At 32.3% G+C, this 20,501-nt stretch overlaps 1 protein-coding gene across 1 annotated transcript; it reads right to left on the bottom strand.

Moving 5' to 3' along the window:
• Nucleotides 1-17,553: 17,553 nt before the first annotated feature.
• Nucleotides 17,554-18,383, bottom strand: LOC142230539 (farnesol dehydrogenase-like). The gene is made up of 2 exons (XM_075301184.1): nt 17,814-18,383; nt 17,554-17,744 (listed from the first exon to the last, which is right to left on the bottom strand). Exons 1-2 carry the CDS (start codon nt 18,381-18,383, stop codon nt 17,568-17,570), a joined length of 747 nt encoding a protein of 248 aa, XP_075157299.1. The 3' UTR covers nt 17,554-17,567.
• Between the last annotated feature and the right edge of the window lie 2,118 nt (nt 18,384-20,501).

Raw genomic sequence — 20,501 nt, 5'->3', positions numbered from 1 at the left:
TTCTGTAGAAATAAAATTGTGACAAAATTTTCTATAAAAAAAATGTGCAAAATAAGTTTTTTTGTTTGGTAATTTTTGGAAAAAATCTTTTCCAAATTTTAGTAGATTAGCGAAGGGCAGATTTCCGAAGGACGAAGAAAAAATGTGCAAAATAAGTTTTTTTGTTTGGTAATTTTTGGGTAAAATCTTTTCCAAATTTTGGTAGCTCAATAAATTCATTAGTGATCTTTTAGAGAAGGGAGTGATTCGACCTAGTAATTCTCCTTCACTCTGAAACGCACGTTGAAACTGATAAAGCACAGTCCCGACTCAGCTGGACTTTTCCCTCATTTAAAGAATTAAATCAAAACTTCTGAAAATGCTGTATTGAAAATTTACATATTGGTTGGCATAGACACAATTTCAATATTGTCTGTTGCGTGTTCCCGAACTATGCCATCTGTTGTCGTTTGTATCATTACTAATTTACGCACTCAATATAAGGCAAAAATAAACATTTCAAAACATGTTTTCTCTGTGCGTGTAGATTTTAAGAGATCTCAAAAATATGTAGTTTTAATATTGCCCATCTGACCATACTAACCACTTTTTGTCGTCATCAGAACTTTATCTAGCCATTCATTGAGGAATGAAACTAATAAAACTCGATTAAATGGACCAAAATTACTACTACCAAAATGGTCTATAGTTGTTCGTAAATGGCCAAAGTATTTGTAACAACACAATCACACACACGCACACATAAACCCCTTCTTATTGAAGAAACTGTGGACAAACGTTGTTAGAAAATTTAACCATAACTCTATAATGTTGCCAGATGCTTAAGGATATGTGAGTGTAGGATTTTGTGAAATGCATTGACCAGAACAAAATATTTTGAACCAAAACAATAACCATTGCATTTAGTTCACAAACAGATTTATATATAGAATTCATGATAAATGGAAGAAAGAAGGATACATGAATTAGTTAGCATAATGCAATGTTTATAAAAAGCGTTGCTTGGTTTCTTTAAACCAAACGAAAATTTCCAAACTAAGTTCGTTTGAGAGGAAAGTATTTTTTTTTTGCATGTACCTTCCAGATCCTGGATCCGGAAGTGGTGCAAAATTGGCACAGAAGCGACGAATTTAACATGGGCTTGTCATAGGACGGATGTCCACCATTGCAACAGTCGTTACACTGAATTTGCATCACTTCTTAAGCTGTGATCCTTATGATAGGATGATCCGTGTGATGTGAATTATAAAATTTTTAGATATTTTGCCAAATACATATTTTTTATTTTTATAATTATTTTCAACAAAATTTAAATAATTTGTATCATTTTATTAAATTTTACTCTGTAGGAAATATGTAAATCTAAAATAATTTTTAGACAACTTTGCAAAAGTGCATTTATAAATCATAAATCGGTCGATAGATATGTATTAGAAATAAAGGAAAATTTGAGTCATTTTTACAAATTTTCGACTTAGCATTGGCGATTTTACAAGGAAAATGTGAGTATTTTCACCATTTTTCCCAAATCGGAAAATCATATATATGGGAGTTAAATGTAAATCTGAACAGATTTCAACCAAATTAAGCGTGCATATTAAGAATGTTAATTATACTCTATATGCAAAGTTTCACGTAACTTGGAGAAAAAAATTTGGTCTCTAAGTCTAAATCGGCTGAAAGATATATATTTAAATTTTAATCTATATCAACCAAATTTAGTAGACTTTATGACACTATCAATAGGTTAAAGTGGCAGCCCGATTAAATTTCAGGCTCACTTAGACTATTCAGTCCATTGTGATAAGTCAATTGTACTACTTGTGTAAATTCTGGTTACTAGAGCCATATAAGTACATATCGGGATCAATAGGGTTCTATTTTAAACCAAAATGGATACTTGTGTTAAATTTGAAAATTGCGACTTATATGGCATTCTCATCAAGCATGTTTTGGGGTTTGAAATATTTCACCTTTATAAGCATACAAAAAATGAAATTCAAAACACAAGTATTTCCTACAAAACAACTTCAATTTTATAATGTAAACGCCCCTAATTCTGACTGAACATAACATAAATACAAGTCAAATTATTAAAATAAATTTAATTAAAAAAAAAAAAAAAAACAAATAATCAAAGTCTTTGAAGAACTAGGGATGTGAAAATAACTTAAACATTTTTTCCCTTCGCGATCAACATTTATTAAAAAATGTGTTCACAGACAGACGGACGGATGGACCATGCTATATCGACTCACGGGCACAGTTGCCACTGTTGGTATAATTCTACAAAAAATGGTACATTTTTTACTGTTTGGTAGCTTTTTTTTGATGTTTTGTTATTTATTAAAAATTAATTAAAATGTTGACAAATCTATATCTATAAAAATAAAATTTTGACAAAATTTTCTATAGTACTAAATTTTGGCACAATTATCTATAGAAATTAAAATTAAAACAAGTAAGTAAAGTAGAAAGTCGGGAAGGGCCGACCATATCATACCCTAAACCACCCTTACTGAATTAGTAATCATAAGCATTTGTGGGGTAACATTGATGTAGGTATGAGAGATAAACCGCAGTTACATATTTATGAAAATTAAGGGGTACATGTTTATGGGTGCTTTGTCTCAATCCGACTATAGCTCATAATCAGTGTTGCCAGGGAAAATGTTCGGTTTACCCTACAACGACAACAAAAGTTCCCTCTTTTCCCATACATTCCCAAACAATTTTCCCTACAATATTTATACCCTTCACCACTACTGTGGTACAGGGTACAATAAGTTTGTGCATTTGTATGTAACGCCAAGAAGGAAAAGTCTGAGACCCATCGTTTAGAATACCGATCGTCTTAGAATTAAATTCTGGTTTGATTATTACCACAAAAGGTTACCTTGTACAAAATTTAAGTTAAGAAATGAGGCGAATTTTTCAAAATCGGGCGATACATATATGGGAGTTATATCTATCATCTGAACCGATTTCGATGAAATTTTGCACATATAGTTAGTACTATAGAGGACTGGATCTAACCAAGTTTGAGAAAGATCGGTTTATAAATAAGGGTTCTATGGCCAAATTTGGGAAAATCTGGCTATACATATATATCGGAGCTATATCTAAATCTGAACCGATTTCGAAGATTTTTTGCACATATAGTTAGTGCTATAGAAGATTACATTTAGCCAACTTTGATTAGGATCGGTTGACAAATAAGGGTTTTATGACCAAATTTAGAAAAATAGGGCGATACATATATATGGGAGCTATAGCTAAATCTGAATATCGATGATTTTTGCACATATAGTTAGTGCTATAGAAGATTACCTTTAGCCAACTTTGAGTAAGATCGGTCGATAAATAAGGGTTTTGTGGCCAAATTTGGGAAAATCGGGCGATACATATATATGATAGCTATATCTAAATCAGAACTGATTTGGATGGAATTTTGCAGACTTGAAGGGCGATGAAAAAGATAACCTTTGTCAAATTTGGTGACGATCCGTTTGAAAAAAAGCGCAACATGACCCCATTTGTCGAAATTCGGCGATACATATATATGGGAGATATATCTAAATTTGATCCGATTCCCTCCAAATTCAATAAAACTCCCTGTACCAAATTTCATCAAAATCACGACCAGAATCCTGTGAACAACAAATACATGGACAGACGGACGAACGTACGGACACCAAGTGCTAGATCGACTCAGGAGGTGATTCTGAGTCGATCGGTATATATCTTATGGGGTCTAAAAATCAATATTTCAGGCACATGTTTTGGCAGATCAAACTTATTATACCCTGACCTATGTGGTTTAGGGTATAAAAAAACTATAGAAATAAAATGTCGACTAAAAATATACACTCATAGAAAAAAGTCTGCTATAAACAGCAGTCGATGTTTGCTGTTATATTTTTGTACTTCAGGGCCTAATGAACAACAATTTATAAAATGTTTAGGTTATAAATTTTTCCCCAAAGCATATTTAAGAACCAAAAGTAATTTTTAGTATATTTTTGTAATATATACTTACAAGCTCCTAACTACGATCAGCAAACATTTTGTTTGCTATTAGCCTCAATCCGATAAATATTCAAATTTGTGGTCAAATACTATAGATATTCATAAAATATTGTTTTAATTGTGTTAGGATAGGTCCTAAGTTGAAATTTTTATTTGTTTTAGCCAAAATAAAATATGTTTTTGTGTAATCGAGCTTAAAAATAGCAGGAAATGTTTGCTATTTCAGCAAACAGTGATTGCTGTCTCTTTTTCAGCAGACTTTCTGCTGTTTTAGCAGACTTTTCTGCTTTCCCTACTAACAAATTTCTTTGGGTGTAGAAATAAAATTTGGACAAAACGTTTTTATAGAAATAAAATGTTGACAAAACTTTTTTATAGAAATAAAAGTTTGAGACAATTTTCTAAAACGTTTTCTGTAGAAATAAAATTTTGAGAAAATGTTCTATAGAAATAAAATTTTAACAATTTTTCTTATTTCTGACAAAATTTTCTACAGAAATAAAATTTGAAATATAATAGTAACAAAGTTTTCTATAGAAATAAAATTTTGACAAAATTTTCCATAGAAATAAATTGTTGACAAAATTTGCCATAGAAATACAATTTTGACAAAACTTGCCATAGAAATAAATTGTTGACAAAATTTTCTATAGAAATAAAATTTTGACAAAATTTGCCATAGAAATACAATTTTGACAAAACTTGTCATAGAAATAAAATTTTTACTAAATTGAATAAAATAAAAGTTTTATAAAATTGGGAAAAAAATATATTTTGACAAAATTGTCTATAGAAATTTTAATAAAATTATCTATAGAAAAAACAAAAATTGAAGAAAATATAGAAATAAAAAATTGTCAAAATTTTCTATAGAAATAAAATTATGACAAAATTTTCTATAGATATTAAATTTTCACAAAATTTTCTATAGATATTAAACTTTCAGAAAATTTTCTATATAATTAAAAATTTCACAAAATTTTCTATTGAAATAAAATTTTGACAAAAAAATTTTCTACAGAAATAAAATTTTCAGAAAATTTTCTATATAAATAAAAATTTCACAAAATTTTCTATTGAAATTAAATTTTTAGAAAATATTCTATCGGATAACATTTTGAGAAAATGTTCCATAGAAATAAAATTTTGAGAGAAGTTTGAGAAAAAATTAAAGAAATCAAATTTTGAAAAACTTTTCTACAGAAATAAAATTTTGAAAAAATTTTCTATAGAAATAAAATTTTAACAAAATTTTCTAAAGAAATAAAATTTTGACAAAATATTCTAAAGAAATAAAATTTTGACAAAATATTCTATAGACATAAAATTTAGACAAAATTTTCTATAGAAATAAAATTTTGAGAACATGTTCTATAGGAATAATATTTTTTTTTATAGTTCAATATCTTTAAAAATTTTAATTGTCGTGTTATTTCATACTATCAGAGTCGATTGTGAGTGAGTTCTCCCTTTCTGTAGAAGTAGCAATTTTCCCATGTTTGGTGCAAGCTGAAATCGTTGAAACTTATTAAAGCTGAAATCGTTAAAACTTATTTACGATCCTTAAATTAATGTTGCATATTAAGTGAATATTTTTTACGGTGTACCCTTTCTTAAAGTTGCATTAATCTGACATTCGCCAAAAAAAAATCAACGCATTTTGGGTTGTTATTTCAACCTATCTTTTCACCTAATTTGAAAATAGTATCCATTGTTACCAATTAACGTCAACCTTTAAAGGATAATTGCTTCGCACTAACCGAACCTAAGAAATCATTTTAATTATTGAATTGATGGACGAGTACAAGCAAAAGGAAAACAGATAACAAGGACATGCAGTGTAGATTACTTTACCACAAAGAACAGAAATGTGTCTGCATGTGTCTGTCCTGTTTTATCGTGGTCTATACAAAATGAAAAGATTCGGAAAAGATTTAATATGAAAATGTGTGTGTGTGGTATTAGAAACATTTCTGTTACTATGATGGTAATGCGGATGTTGCCGGATACGGAAATGTGTTAAAACGGAAACATCATTTCATTTCCTTCCTGTTGTTCATTGCCTCTCACATTGTATTTCTTCTTTTTGGAAATTCACAAGTGTTTAAGCAACAAATTTGAATATTTGTGCAACACCAACACACACATGTCATTCACCATGTTATTAGTACGGAATGCATTCATACGTACATATGTGTGTGTATGTGTGTTTGTGGTATAATCCATTGAAATCGAATGATTTGAAAGGTATTGTGTGATCAAAACTGAGTACAAAACGTTTGTTATATTCCATCTAAAAACCACAAATACCTAACCAAGTGAAGTGAGTTTCGATGTAATATTGCATTTTGCGAGAGGTGAGGTATTGTAGATGTTTGCATATTCTGTTTACTATAAACACTTTGGGAATTTTTCAAACGATTATATAAATATAAGATCTCCATATGATTTCCGGAAGTGAATAATTTAGAAAGTCATGTTATGAAGTAGCTATGGAAATGTCATTCTGTAATTTCCGTTCGATTCGAAAATATTATAGTGAAGTATGCTCGCATACGGAACATAGAAGTAGTTTCCTTTATATGGGATTTGTGTTACAATTTTAATGGATACCCAGGCAAAAACTAGTCGTCAAAAAAGTAGTAAAAATGTTCTTTTTGGATCCGGAAGTGGTGAAAAATTGTCGCAGAAGCGATGAATTCAACATAGGCTTGCCATAGGACGGATGTCCACTATTTCAACAGCCGTTGCACAGAATTTGTTGCTTAATCTACTCTTGTAGTTTAGCTAACTCATGGTTTTAAGCTGAAATCAAAAGAATAATAATTATTTCGGAACAATTTTAGTACTTTTTCTTATCATATAACTCTTTTGATTTTACCATTTTCTTTTTTTCCCGATTATTAAATTGATTTAGTTCATAATAAATCCGTCGGTTGCACACCCTCAAAAAAACATATACCCCAAACACATTTTGCTTGAAGCATATATATATTCAGGATTTGTCAAAACAAAATATTGTTTGTATTGTTCATACATATTTTGTTTCACCTTGGGGCATACACTGGTAGTAAAAAATTTTAATGAAATTTTCTTTGTGTGGACATATTTTTAAGGCGCCAATTGGCTACTTCCATTATTTTACTCTATAGGCCTCCCTTTCTAAACACACATATGTTTATAGACTATTTCTAAAATAATATATGTTTGCATCTAATCATATTATATTTACAAACATTTTATGTTCCAAACATAATATGTTTTAACATAATAACATATATGTCCCAAACACGTTATGCTAGTTTATGAACAATATATGCTTGCACTTAAAAATATTGTGTTAAAAAATTTGAGTTCTAAACATATAATTTCTACACTCAAACATATGAAAAACAGTCTTTTTCGTTCGTGTATATGTTGTTTTATATTTTAAGTCTGTGGGCGTCGTTACTGTCAAAAATATTTAAGGACACCATTGACCACAACAGCAAACTGACATTTCGGTCAATGTGGTTAACTGTGAATGAACGTTGGAAAATATTTTATTTTCACATGATATCGCAATATTGCATGGCTATGGGCCAACGTAAATTTGGCAGTTTCTTACAACAATTTTGAGAGGCCATTTTTAAAGTTGTTGGAAATGTGCTAATACTACATTGTTCGTAAATATTATTACAGGCACATTTTCATATAGCCTACACACACAAGCATGGTTCGATAGTTACTTAGCCTATACAGAAATAAGTGAAATATTTTATGGAATAAATAATCTACCTCGTAAGAAAATTGAACTAAATAGTTCTCCACATTTAACAAGGCAGCATTAAAACAAGGAAACTGTAATAATCTGGTTTGCTTTTTTAAAGAAAGTATTTTTCTTTGCATGTACCCAAAAATCAAAATCTTTGAGTCCCATTAAACTGGATTGTACTCATCTGCACAGAAAACAATTATGTATAGTCTAAAGTCAGGCGAAGCCAACTATATTATCGCCTTCACCACCATGCACACCAGCATTTTTGGTACCATGTCTAATCCATCAAATTTATTAGCAGCTGTACGAGTATAAATGTCTAAAGTGGAATATACATGTATTTAAATCAGAAGCAATATGTGCAAAATTGTTTATAGCTCTACACAATCTTAGTAAACACTGTTTAAGGAAATGAAGGCAAAAATAGGGCATCTACACCCTTAAAAAAATCGCTTCTGTAACATATACCCCAAACACATTTTTCTTCCAGCATATATATTTTCAGGATTGGTCCAAACAAAATATTGTTTGTATTGTTCAAACATATTATGTTTCACCTTAGGGCATACACTGGTAAAAAAAATTTTAATGAAATTTTCTTTCTGTGGATATATTTTTAAGGCGTCAATTGGCTACTTCCATTATTTTGCTTGCAGCGTACTCTCTAGGCCTCTCTTTCTAAACACATATATGTTTATAGGCTATTTCTAAATTAACACACATTTGTATCTAAACATAATATATTTACAAACATTTTATGTCCCAAACATAATATGTTCTAACATATTAACAAATAAGTTCCAAACATGTTATGCTAGTTTATGAACATTATATGCTTGTATTTAAAAATAATGTTTTAAAAACTTTGAATTCCAAACATATAATTTTAGACCCAAACATATGGAATACAGTCTTTTTGTCCGGTGGGGCCAATTAAATCCATATAATACTAATTCTACTCCCAGTGCACAGCCTCACATAAATCGGAGTAAAACTTTGACCTCTATGGTTATAATCGGAATTTAAATCGGGTGAAAAGTATATATGTGGGCTATATCTGAATCTGAACCGACTTCTACCAAATTTATCACGCATAGCTTGAATATGAATCCTACTCCCTATTCGAAATTTCTCATTATTTAGACTTTGGTCTCTGTGGTCATATGAATGTAAATCGGGCGAAAGATATATATGGGGGCTATATCTAAATCTGAACCGATTTCAATTTAATGTGTCAAAATTGACGATAGTATCAATTGTACTCCTTGTACAAAATTGTGAGCAAATCAGGGTAAAACTCTTGTTTCTGGGACCATATATATATTAAGTGCACATCGGGCGAAAGATATATATGGAAGCTATATCTAAAACTGGCCCGATTAGACTGAAAGTTTGAAAATTTTCCGAGACTCACAAAATATGCGGATGTACGTAATTTGAAAAAGATAGGTTGATAAACACGGCAATTATGAGCAGATCGGTGATAACTATATATGACAACTATATCTAAATCTGAACCGATTTTTCCAAAATCAATAGCGATTGTCTTTGAGCAGAATTGGACATAAACTGTGAGCTGTACTTAGCACACAAAAATACATAAACAGATAGACGGGCATAAGCGTAGGAAGGCCTCTGGGGATGGGGCTTAGACCCCCCCCCAGAAAAAAATTTAGCCCCCCCCCCAGAATTTTAAAACCTATTTACGATTTTACATTTTTATAAAAATTAAACAAGTATATACAACCGCACAAAGTTTCGCTAAAGACTTTCATGCACAATCGAATTACTTGGGTTGTGGTAGCAGTTGCCGATGGCAATGTTTGAAGTCTGATATTTATGAAATAGAGCTGCGATTGAACTTATGGTTTAGTTGAATAACTAACAGCCTGTTTCTGTATGTCGAACGAGTTCAATCGATCGACTGAAATACATAGAAACAGATGTTTTTTGGTTATAAATTCAGCTGTTTGTTTCCATTTTAGTCGATCCACAGAGCTCATTCGACATACAGAAACAGGCTGTAAAGCTCCTTTATTATATTGTTTAGTCTATTTTAGTACCGTTAATTGTGCCAAATTTAGCTGAAATCGGTTCAGATTTAGATATAGCTCCCATATATATCTTTCGACCGATTTGGACTTATATGGCCCCAAAAGCCAGAGTTTTGCCCTGATTTGCTTCAAATTTTGCACAACAAGTACGTTTAATAGTATCGTTAATTGTGCAAAATTTAGTTGAAGTCGGTTCAGATTTAGATATAGCTCCCATATATATCATTCGCCCGATTTGGACTAATATGCCCACAGAGGCAAAAGTGCTACTCTGATTTACGTGAAATTTTGCAGAGGGAGTAGAATTGAACTTGAAATTTTGCACAGGCAGTAGAATTAAGGTTCTGCATATGCGTGTTTATTTTGGTTGAAATCGGTTCAGATTTTGATATAGCTCCCATATATATCTTTCGCCCGATTTTCCGTCATATGACCACAGAGGTCAAAGTTGTTATCCGATTTACGTGAAATTTTGCACAGCATAGTAACTATGCATGCAAAATTTGATTGCAATCGGTTCAGATTTCGATATAGATTCCATATATATGTTTTTCCTATTTAGGCAAAACTGGCCGAAATACCTACATTTTCCTTATCAAATGGCCACTGCTAAGTCGAAAACTTATCAAAATGACTCAAACTTTCCTACTACTCTATTACATATCTATCGACCGATAAATCATAAATACACTTTTGCGAAGTTGCCTCAAAATTGGTTCATATTTAAATGTTTCCTATATTTTTTTACTAACATTGTGTTCCACCTCAGCGCATTAGCCGACATAAATGTAAAATCTATAAGTATTGCAGAACTTTGTACAGATCTGCTCAGATATACTGAATATATGTGTATGGATTCATATAGCACCTAACACATTCGACGGATTTGATATGGTATCGAAAATGTGGACTTACAAAGTGGTGAAGGGTATAATATAGTCGGCCCAGCCCGACTTTAGATTTTCCTTACTTGTTTTTTAACTGACTTACGGCCATTTTCATGTAGTTTTGTTAGGATTTAACTGTCAGTTAACAGAAAGAAAACTTGAAATATGTTTTCTCAGGTTAACTTTAACTGAACAAGTAAGGAAAGCCTAAAGTCGGGCGGGGCCGACTATAATATACCCTGCACCACTTTGAAGATCTAAAATTTCGATACCATATCACATCCGTCAAATGTGTTGGGGCTATATATAAAGGTTTGTCCCAAATACATACATTTAAATATTACTCGATCTGGACAGAATTTGATAGACTTCTACAAAGTCTATAGACTCAAAATTTAAGTCGGCTAATGCAGTAGGGTGGAACACAATGTTAGTAAACAAATATGGGAAACATTTAAATCTGAAGCAATTTTAAGGAAACATCGCAAAGTTTATTTATGATTTATCGCTCGATATATATGTATTAGAAGTTTAGGAAAATTAGAGTCATTTTTACAACTTTTCGACTAAGCAGTGGCGATTTTACAAGGAAAATGTTAGTATTTTGACCATTTTTGTCGAAATCAGAAAAACATATATATGGGAGCTATATCTAACTCTGAACCGATTTCAACCAAATTTGGCACGCATAGGTACAATGGTAATTCTACACCCTGTGCAAAATTTCAACTAAATCGAAGCAAAAATTTGGTCTCTGTGGTCATATGTGTGTAAATCGGGCGAAAGCTATATATGGGAGCTATATCTAAATTTGAACCGATTTCAATCACATTTGGGCACACTTGACTACACTACAAGTTGTACTCCTAGTGCAAAATTTCACCAAATTGGGCCAAAACTCTGGCTTCTAGGACCATATTAATCCATATCGGGCGAATGATATATATGGGAGCTATATCTAAATCTGAACCGATTTTAATCAAATTGAGTACAATTAACTACGCTACTAATTGTGTTCATAGTGCAAAATTTCAACCAAATTGGGCCAAAACTCTGGCTTCTAGGAACATATTAGTCCATATCGGGAGAAAGATATATTTGGGAGCTTTATCTAAATCTGAACCGATTTTAATCAAATTTGGCACACATGGCTATACTACTAATTGTACTCCTAGTGCAAAATTTGAACCAAATTGAACCAAAACTCTTGTTTCTGGGGCCATATAAGTGCATATGCGACCTAGACTTTGATCACAAAAATGTGTTCACAGACAGACGGACGGACGGACAGATGGACATGGTTATATCGACTCAGGGAACCACCCTGTGCATTATTGTCAAAGACACCATATGTCTACCTCGTCTCCTTCTGGGTGTTACATATGCACTAGCTTATAATACCCTGTTCCACAGTTTGGCGAAGGGTATAAAAATTTCGGCAGTAAAGTTGTTAATTGGCGTTTGTAATATATAGGCTATATGACAGGTATGTCCATAGTACGGTTTAAAAGTTCGTTAGCTATCGTAGCTCTAACTGAGCTTCATGAAAATGGGGGTTAGTATTCAGAGTTTGAGAAGAATTTAATTTTTTATTAAAAATTTCCAATAATTGACCTAATTGACTTAATGTTTTTATCTTGATTAAAAAATTAATTGTATCATTTATGGACTCAAAATTATTTCTAATACATTTTTTTAATACATACTGCCAAGAATTCAATAGAATAATATGCGAAATATAAAGAAACTAACACCAAGTTAATGATTTTATTTAACCGAGGAAAATTACTTAAAAATTGCTAAGAATTTTGTGCATCATAGTAAAAAAATGAAAGAACTGACGGTGAAACTGTCTTAGGGGCCAATTCGTGGTCATTTGTACTACTATTTAAAAAAAGCAGTTATTGATATGTGTAAGTGCCAATTTTGTACGGGCTCGAAATACTGACCCAATCTTTGTAATTTCAAACTATGTGAGAGTATCCCACTTTATGTGACATTTTTAACTAATTTTAAGTAGTCGTGTGAACTACAAAAGAGTTAAAAATAATAATAAATAATAATCATCATATTCTTGAAACTTGAACTTACTGGGTAGAAGAGATATTAACTTAATTGAAGTTCAAAACTTGTTATATATTACGAGCTACATTTTTTTTTGTGTGATCAGAGGTATCATTTGTATATACCTTCACTGAATGTATAAAAATAATTAAATGTTTTTATTACAAATTATAAATATTAAATATTTTCATATATTTCACTGAGGATCCCAAACGCTACCTTCACTAAGTATATAAAGATAATTAAATATTTTCATAGTTCTGTGCATGAATAAATTAATGGATTTTATCTACCATGAACTATAGTATATATTTTACATTCTATTATAATTTGTACTCGTATGTTATCCATATCCCGTTAGAATTTCTATAGAATTTAAGTTCAAAGTTTAAAACATTGCATTGTTGTAATTTAATATGAAGCCTCAAACCTACAAAACTTCACTATGAATAACTAATGCAGTAACATAGTTACCCACTACTAAATCTCAGCTCATAATGCAGTTTTCATATAAAATAGATTTTTGGGGAATGCGAATGTGTGTGTGTGTCTATGTTTATATGTGTGAGGATATGTTTTCATATGAATTCATTGATTCTAATGGCGGTCGTTGTGGTTCAGATGTTTGCATATACTTCGTGGTCTATTATAACGACAAAGTGGATGTGTGAGTGAATGCCAATTTACATATATATGTGAGTGTATGTGTGTGTAGGAGTGATTATATACTACGGAAACAATAGTTAAGGATACTCTTCATGAACACAAACCTACCCACATACACACACACAAATTCATTCATCCATTCTATATCCATAAAATGCACAATTAAATGTTATTTAAACATTGGTGGTCGGCTGGAGTGTATTAGCGCATTTAACAAAATGAGAGAGAGAGCGAAAAAACCAGCACTTGTAAATAATAACAATAAGAGTTGGTGATTTAAAATTTAATCAATAGGGCAACATATTGCCAGAGGCCATACAATTATAGGTAATTTACATAATTAGAGGCAATAGAAGAGAATTGAATTAAACAAAGCAAAACAGAAAAAACCAAAGCCAAGGGTTTTTATTGCAAAACAAATATGTGTACATACTATTTAAATCTACTCAAAATATTTGAAATCCCATAGGCGTGAATGTTTGTGAATAATTAATTGCTAGAGTATTTGCTTTAAAAATAAATTTTTGTGCAATTGTGGTTTAACATAGAAAAAAATATGATTTAGCATTAATTATGGATTACTTAAAAATGCGGGATGATCTGTTAGGCTTGACTATTTTAATGTACGATAAAAATTTATTTAAATTGACCATTCGTTTATTATGGACGCTATACAAAAAACAAGTTTGAATAATTAAATTAATTTAAAAAATAATCATTTATTCATTTTATAAAAAGATTTTACTATTAAAAATCTAAAATAGACTACTTTAATATACATTGATGCCCTGTTCCTGTATATCAAACGAAAACCAGTTCGAAAGAAAGGCAGTCACTCGAATTCGAATGAATTTGGGTTTTTCTATTTTTGAAAGTTCGATTCGTTTGCATGAGAATACATTGATTATTAAAAATGAGTATTTTTAAATTTCGTTTATTACTCGACAACAAAATATGAAGTGACTTGCCTTTCGAAATAAAAGAACAAAAATCAATTTTCTTTCGTTTGGAATACGAAAGAAAGCTTTCGTTCGATATACAGGAACAGGCCATGATTCACATAAGTATTGGCATACCAAATATTTTGTTTAAAGCCCACATGTTAAAATTGATACGAAGCTGTTTTAAATTAAAAACAATTTGGATTGTAACTGCATTAAGAATCTAGATCACTTTTTATACCCTTCACCACTACAGGGTGTAATAAGTTTGTGCATTGGTATGTAACACCAAGAAGGAAAAGTCTGAGACCCACCGTTTAGAATACCGATCATCTTAGCGCAAAGTACAGGTCGCAGTTTAAGTCCGATCGTCCTCAAATTTGGCAAATGGTCGTTTTTCGGGATAACGACAATCGCTATTGATGTTGGAGAAAATTGGTTCAGATTTAGATATAGCTGCCATATATATTTATTCCCGATCTGCTCATTATTAGCGTGTTTATTCGTACATACGAATATTTTATAAGTCTCGAAAAACTCGCAAAATATCAGCCAAATCGGTTCAGATTTAGATATACTCCCATATATGCCATTCGTTTAATTTAGACTCATATGACCACAGAGGCCAAAGTTTACTACCGATTTTCATGAAATTTTGCACAGATAGTAGAATTGACATTCTATCAATGTATCTTTCGTCCAATTTGCACTTATAGGACCTCAAAAGCCAAAATTTTGCCCTGACTTGTTTCAAATTTTGTACAAGGGGTAAGTTTAATAGTGTCGTTAAGTGCGTCAAATTTGGATAAAATCGGTTCAGATTTAGATATAGCTCCCATATACATATTTCGTCCGTCGCCAAATTTGGTTTAAATCGATTCAGATTTATATATCTCCCATATATATTTTTTGTCCGATTTACACTCATATAACTCCCATTTAGGTGAAATTTGGCAGAAATAGCAGAATTATTATTCTAACTATGCATGTCAAATTTAATCAAAATCGGTTCAGATTATATAGAGTTCCCATATATATGTACACCAGAGTTGGGGAAATATGGTAGACTGTTTCATGTTTATACCCTGAGCCACACTGTGGAACAGGGTATTATAAGTTAGTGCATATGTTTGTAACACCCAGAAGGAGACGAGATAGACACATGGTGTCTTTGGCAATAATGATCAGGGTGGGTCCCTGAGTCGATATAACCATGTCCGTCTGTCCGTCCGTCCGTCCGTCTGTCTGTGAACACATTTTTGTGATCAAAGTCTAGGTCGTAATTTAAGTCCAATCGCCTTCAAATTTGGCACATGTTCCTAATTTGGGTCAGAATAGAACCCTCTTGATTTTGGAAGAAAGCGGTTCAGAGTTAGATATAGCTCCCAATTTGGTTAAAATTTTGCTCTAGGAGTACAATTAGTAGTATAGTCATGTATGCCAAATTTGATTGAAATCGGTTAAGATTTAGGTATAGCTCCCATATATATCTTTCGCCCGATATGGACTATTATGGTCCTAGAAGCCAGATTTTTGGCCGAATGTGGTTGAAATTTTGCACTCGGAGTACAATTAGTAGTATAGTCAAGTGTGCAAAATTTGATTGAAATCGGTTCAGATTTAGATATAGCTCCCATGTATATCTTTCGACCGATATGGACTAATATGGTCCTTAAAGCCAGAGTTTTGGCCCAATTTGGTTGAAATTGTGCACAGGGAGTAGATTTGGCATTGTAGCTATGCGTGCCAAATTCAGTTGAAATCGATTCAGATTTAGATATAGCTCCCATATATATCTTTCGCCCGATATGCACTTATATGGACCCAGAAGCCAGAGTTTTGGCCCAATTTGGTTGAAATTTTGCACTAGAAGTACAATTAGTAATATAGACATGTGTGCCAAATTTGATTAAAATCGGTTCAGATTTAGATATAGCTCCCATATATATGTTTTTCTGATTTCGACAATAATTTTCAAAATACCTTCCAAAAAACCTTTCCTTGTTAAATCGCCACTGCTTAGTCGAAAAGTTATAAAAATAACTCTAATTTTCCTAAACTTCTAATACATATATATCGAGCGATAAATCATAAATAAACTTTTGCGAAGTTTCCTTAAAATTGCTTCAGATTTAAATGTTTCCCATATTAGTGCATTAGCCAACTTAAATTTTGAGTCTATAGATTTTGTAAAAGTCTATCAAATTCTGTCCAAATCGAGTGATATTTAAATGTATGTATTTGGGACAAACATAAATATGTAGCATCCAACACATTTGACGGATGTGATATGGTATCGAAAATTTAGATCTACAAAGTGGTGCAGGGTATAATATAGTCGGCCCCGCCCGACTTTAGACTTTCCTTACTTGTTTTTTTTTTTACTAACAGATGTAGATGTATGTATTTGGGACAAACCTTTATATATAGCCCCCAACACATTCGACGGATGTGATATGGTATCGAAAATTTAGATCTACAAAGTGGTGCAGGGTATAATATAGTTGGCCCCGCCCGACTTTAGACTTTCCTTACTTGTTTTATTTTAACATTGTGTTTTATTCCAGGGCGTTAGCCGATTTCAATTTTAATTCTAGATATTTTGTAGAAGTACAAAAAATGGTCTCCATTATAAGTATTTGTATCTGGAAAGGCAAACCTTTATATAGCCCTCCCAGCAAATTTGAAGTAGTTGAGATGGTAACACAAATGTTGGTCTACATGGTGGGGAAGGGTATAATATAGTCGGCCCCGCCCGACTTTAGACTTTACTTACTTGTTTTTATCATATAGGCGTATGTGATATAGTTCAATTAAAATTTAATTACATTTGCTTTACTGATAGATTGATGTTATGTTTAGCATTGTCTTATAGTCTATGTCAAATTATATTATACTTACACCCAAAGAAAAAATACTTTCCTAAGGAACAAAATTTTCGACAAACTAAATTTCCCTTTGCCATAAAGCATTTCCATTGAGAGCAATAATCCCGAATTCATAACAAGCGTTGTAAGAATGGTCTCTAATCTGTTTAATTTGCTTCTAAACAAAGTTGTTTAGCGTCAAAAGAAATCTTCGTTTGTCTAAAATTTTGTTCCTCAGAAAAGGAAACTCTTCTTTCAGTGTAATTTTTTTTACATGTTTAGTTTGATTTTACTGAATATTATTAAATACTCTCTCCAAGTGGCTTAATGATAAGTTCATGGACCTGCACATGAGGTGGTGTTGAAAGTGTGTACAAAACCGCCGACACAATATCCCCAGTTTGTAACATACATTCACCAGCAGCAGCCCTTACAGGTTCAGGAACAATTTCTGTATCAACTAATCCTGGGCTTATACTCTACAAAAAAAAAATCATAACAAAATTAAAAAATAAATGTAAACGTTATTTTTTGTATTTCTAACTCACTGTGATTTTAACTTTTGTACCCAAACCTATGAATTCATGCCGGAAAATATCCCTCATAGATGTAACAGCATATTTCGAAGGACAATACATGTTGATATCTGGTACTGGATTCATACTCACAAATTTATGACCATAAATGCTATTAATTAAAATTATATGACCAGGAAAATTACGTTCCTTCATGGATGAAAAAGCCCTCTGGGTACAATGGACAATACCCATGACATTAGTTTGGAGAATTTGTTGCATTTCACTTGGACTCATGCTAACCAGCTGACCAAAGCCTCCGGTTCCAGCATTGTTCACCAAAATGTCAATACCTCCAAAGTGCTTAAGAATGTCATCGAATACAGCATTAACCGAATTTACATCACCCACATCACATTCCATAGGCATAAAATGACTTCTTTTTTCCACTGGCAATTGATCATGGAGATCTTGTAGTTTTTTAACTCGCCTAGCCAAACCAATAACTTGTAAACCATTTTCCACCAGATCTTTGGCTATGGCTGCCCCAATACCCGAACTGGATCCAGTAACAACAGCCACTTTATTTTCCCAACGTTCCATTCTTTGATCGGAGAGTTTTATGAAACTTCTATGTTGAATTGTGCCGAGTGTTTGGACCAAATGTTTACACAGTATTTATTCATATTGTAAATATGGTTTGTTTTTTCAATTGACGGAGCTATTTTGCTATGCGATCTGTTTTGAAATTTTTGATATGATGATATTGTTAACATTACATTTGGGATTGGAAACTTCAGGTCATGGAAAATAAATATTGATTTTTTGTGTTGATTAACAAAAAACATTTCGATGACAACACCGACTTACAAATAAGGTTCTTTACTGCAACCATCACCATATTAGGGAGATGAGGGTATATTAACCCAGTAAAAAACAAGTATATACGGCCGTAAGTTCGGCCAGGCCAAATCTTATGTACCCTCCACCATGGATTGCGTAGAAACTTCTACCAGAATTGTAATATGGGGTCGCTTATGTGGGGGCTATATACAATTATGAACTTGAAATGGACCAATTTTTGTGTGATTGGGGATCGATATATCTGAGGGCTATATATAACTATAGACCGATATGGACCTAGTTAGGCATGGTTGTTAACGGCCATATACTAGCACAATGTACCAAATTTCAACTGACTCGGATGAAATTTGCTCCTCCAAGAGGCTCCAAAACCAAATATCGGTATCGGTTTTTATGGTGGCTACATATGATTATGGACTAATATGGACCACTTTTGGCATGGTTGTTAAATATCATATACTACCACCACGTACCAAATTTCAACAGATCGGATGAATTTTGCTTCTCCATCAGGCACCGGAGGTCACATCAGGGGATCGGTTTGTATGGGAGCTATATATAATTATGGACTGATAGGAAACAATTCCTGTATGGTTGTTGGATACCATATACTAACATCACGTACCAAATTTCAACCGAATCGGATGAATTTTGCCCCTCCCAGGGGCTCCGGAGGTCCAATCTGCGGATCGGTTTATATGGGGCCTATATATAATTATGGCCCGATTTCGACCAATTTTTGCATGGGTGTTTGAGGCCATATATTAACACCACGTACAAAATATCAACTATCTTTTGGTCATTAGAGACCATATAATAACACCATGTTTAAGCCGAATCGAATAAAATTTGCTTCTCTTAGAGGCTCCGCAAGCCAAATTTGGAGGTCCGTTTATATGGGGGCTATACGTAAAAGTTGACCGATATGGCCCATTTGCAATACCATCCGACCTACATCAATAACAACAACTTATGCCAAGTTTCAAGTCGATAGCTTGTTTCGTTCGGAAGTTAGCGTGATTTTAACAGACGGACGGACGGACATGCTTACATCGACTCAGAATTTCACCTCGACCCAGAATATATATACTTTATGGGGTCTTAGAGCAATATTTCGATGTGTTACAAACGGAATGAGAAAGTTAATATACCCCCCATCCTATTGTGGGGGGTATAAAAATGTAGTCAAAAAAGTAATCAAAATGCTCTTTTTGGATTCGGAAGGGGTGCAAAATTCGGGCAGAAGCGATGAATTTAACACGGGCTTGTCATTGGACGGATGTCTACCATTTCAACAGACATCACTTCTTAATGTGTGATCCGAGTTCAGTGCTTTGGATGTGAATTAAAAATTTTCGAGATTTTTTTATAAATAAATAATTTTTGAAATTTTTTATGATTTTTAATGCATTCTAACTTTTGTCTGAAACACTTGGCCTCAAATACTTTCAAAAATTCGCAATTTTTATACCCACTACCATAGGATGGTGATGCGGGGTATAATAAGTTTGTAATTCCGTTTTTAACACATTCTTACTCTGATTTTAACCTATATGAAACAAAAAAACAGTTTAAATTACCCCTATGAATATTAAAAATTATATACACGCAAAGAAAAAAACGTTTGGAAAACGTGTACCCAAAACGTTTTTCTTTTGTTAGAGTTTTTTTGAATTGCTTCGAAAATTTAAAACTTTTATCACCAAAGAAATTCGTTTGTTACAAAATTGTTATATTTTCAATAAAAAAAAATATTTTTGAACCAACAACACAGTCCATTTCGTTTATATCAAGCGCTGTTCTTTTCTGACTTTAAATCTTATATAAGACACATTTTACAGTTCATAGTAAAAATTT

Source organism: Haematobia irritans, chromosome 3, assembly GCF_050003625.1.
Source record: "Haematobia irritans isolate KBUSLIRL chromosome 3, ASM5000362v1, whole genome shotgun sequence".
Classification (NCBI taxonomy): domain Eukaryota; kingdom Metazoa; phylum Arthropoda; class Insecta; order Diptera; family Muscidae; genus Haematobia; species Haematobia irritans.
The sequence above is the reverse complement of the archived record's forward strand: the minus strand, read 5'-3'. Positions and strand labels throughout refer to the sequence as shown.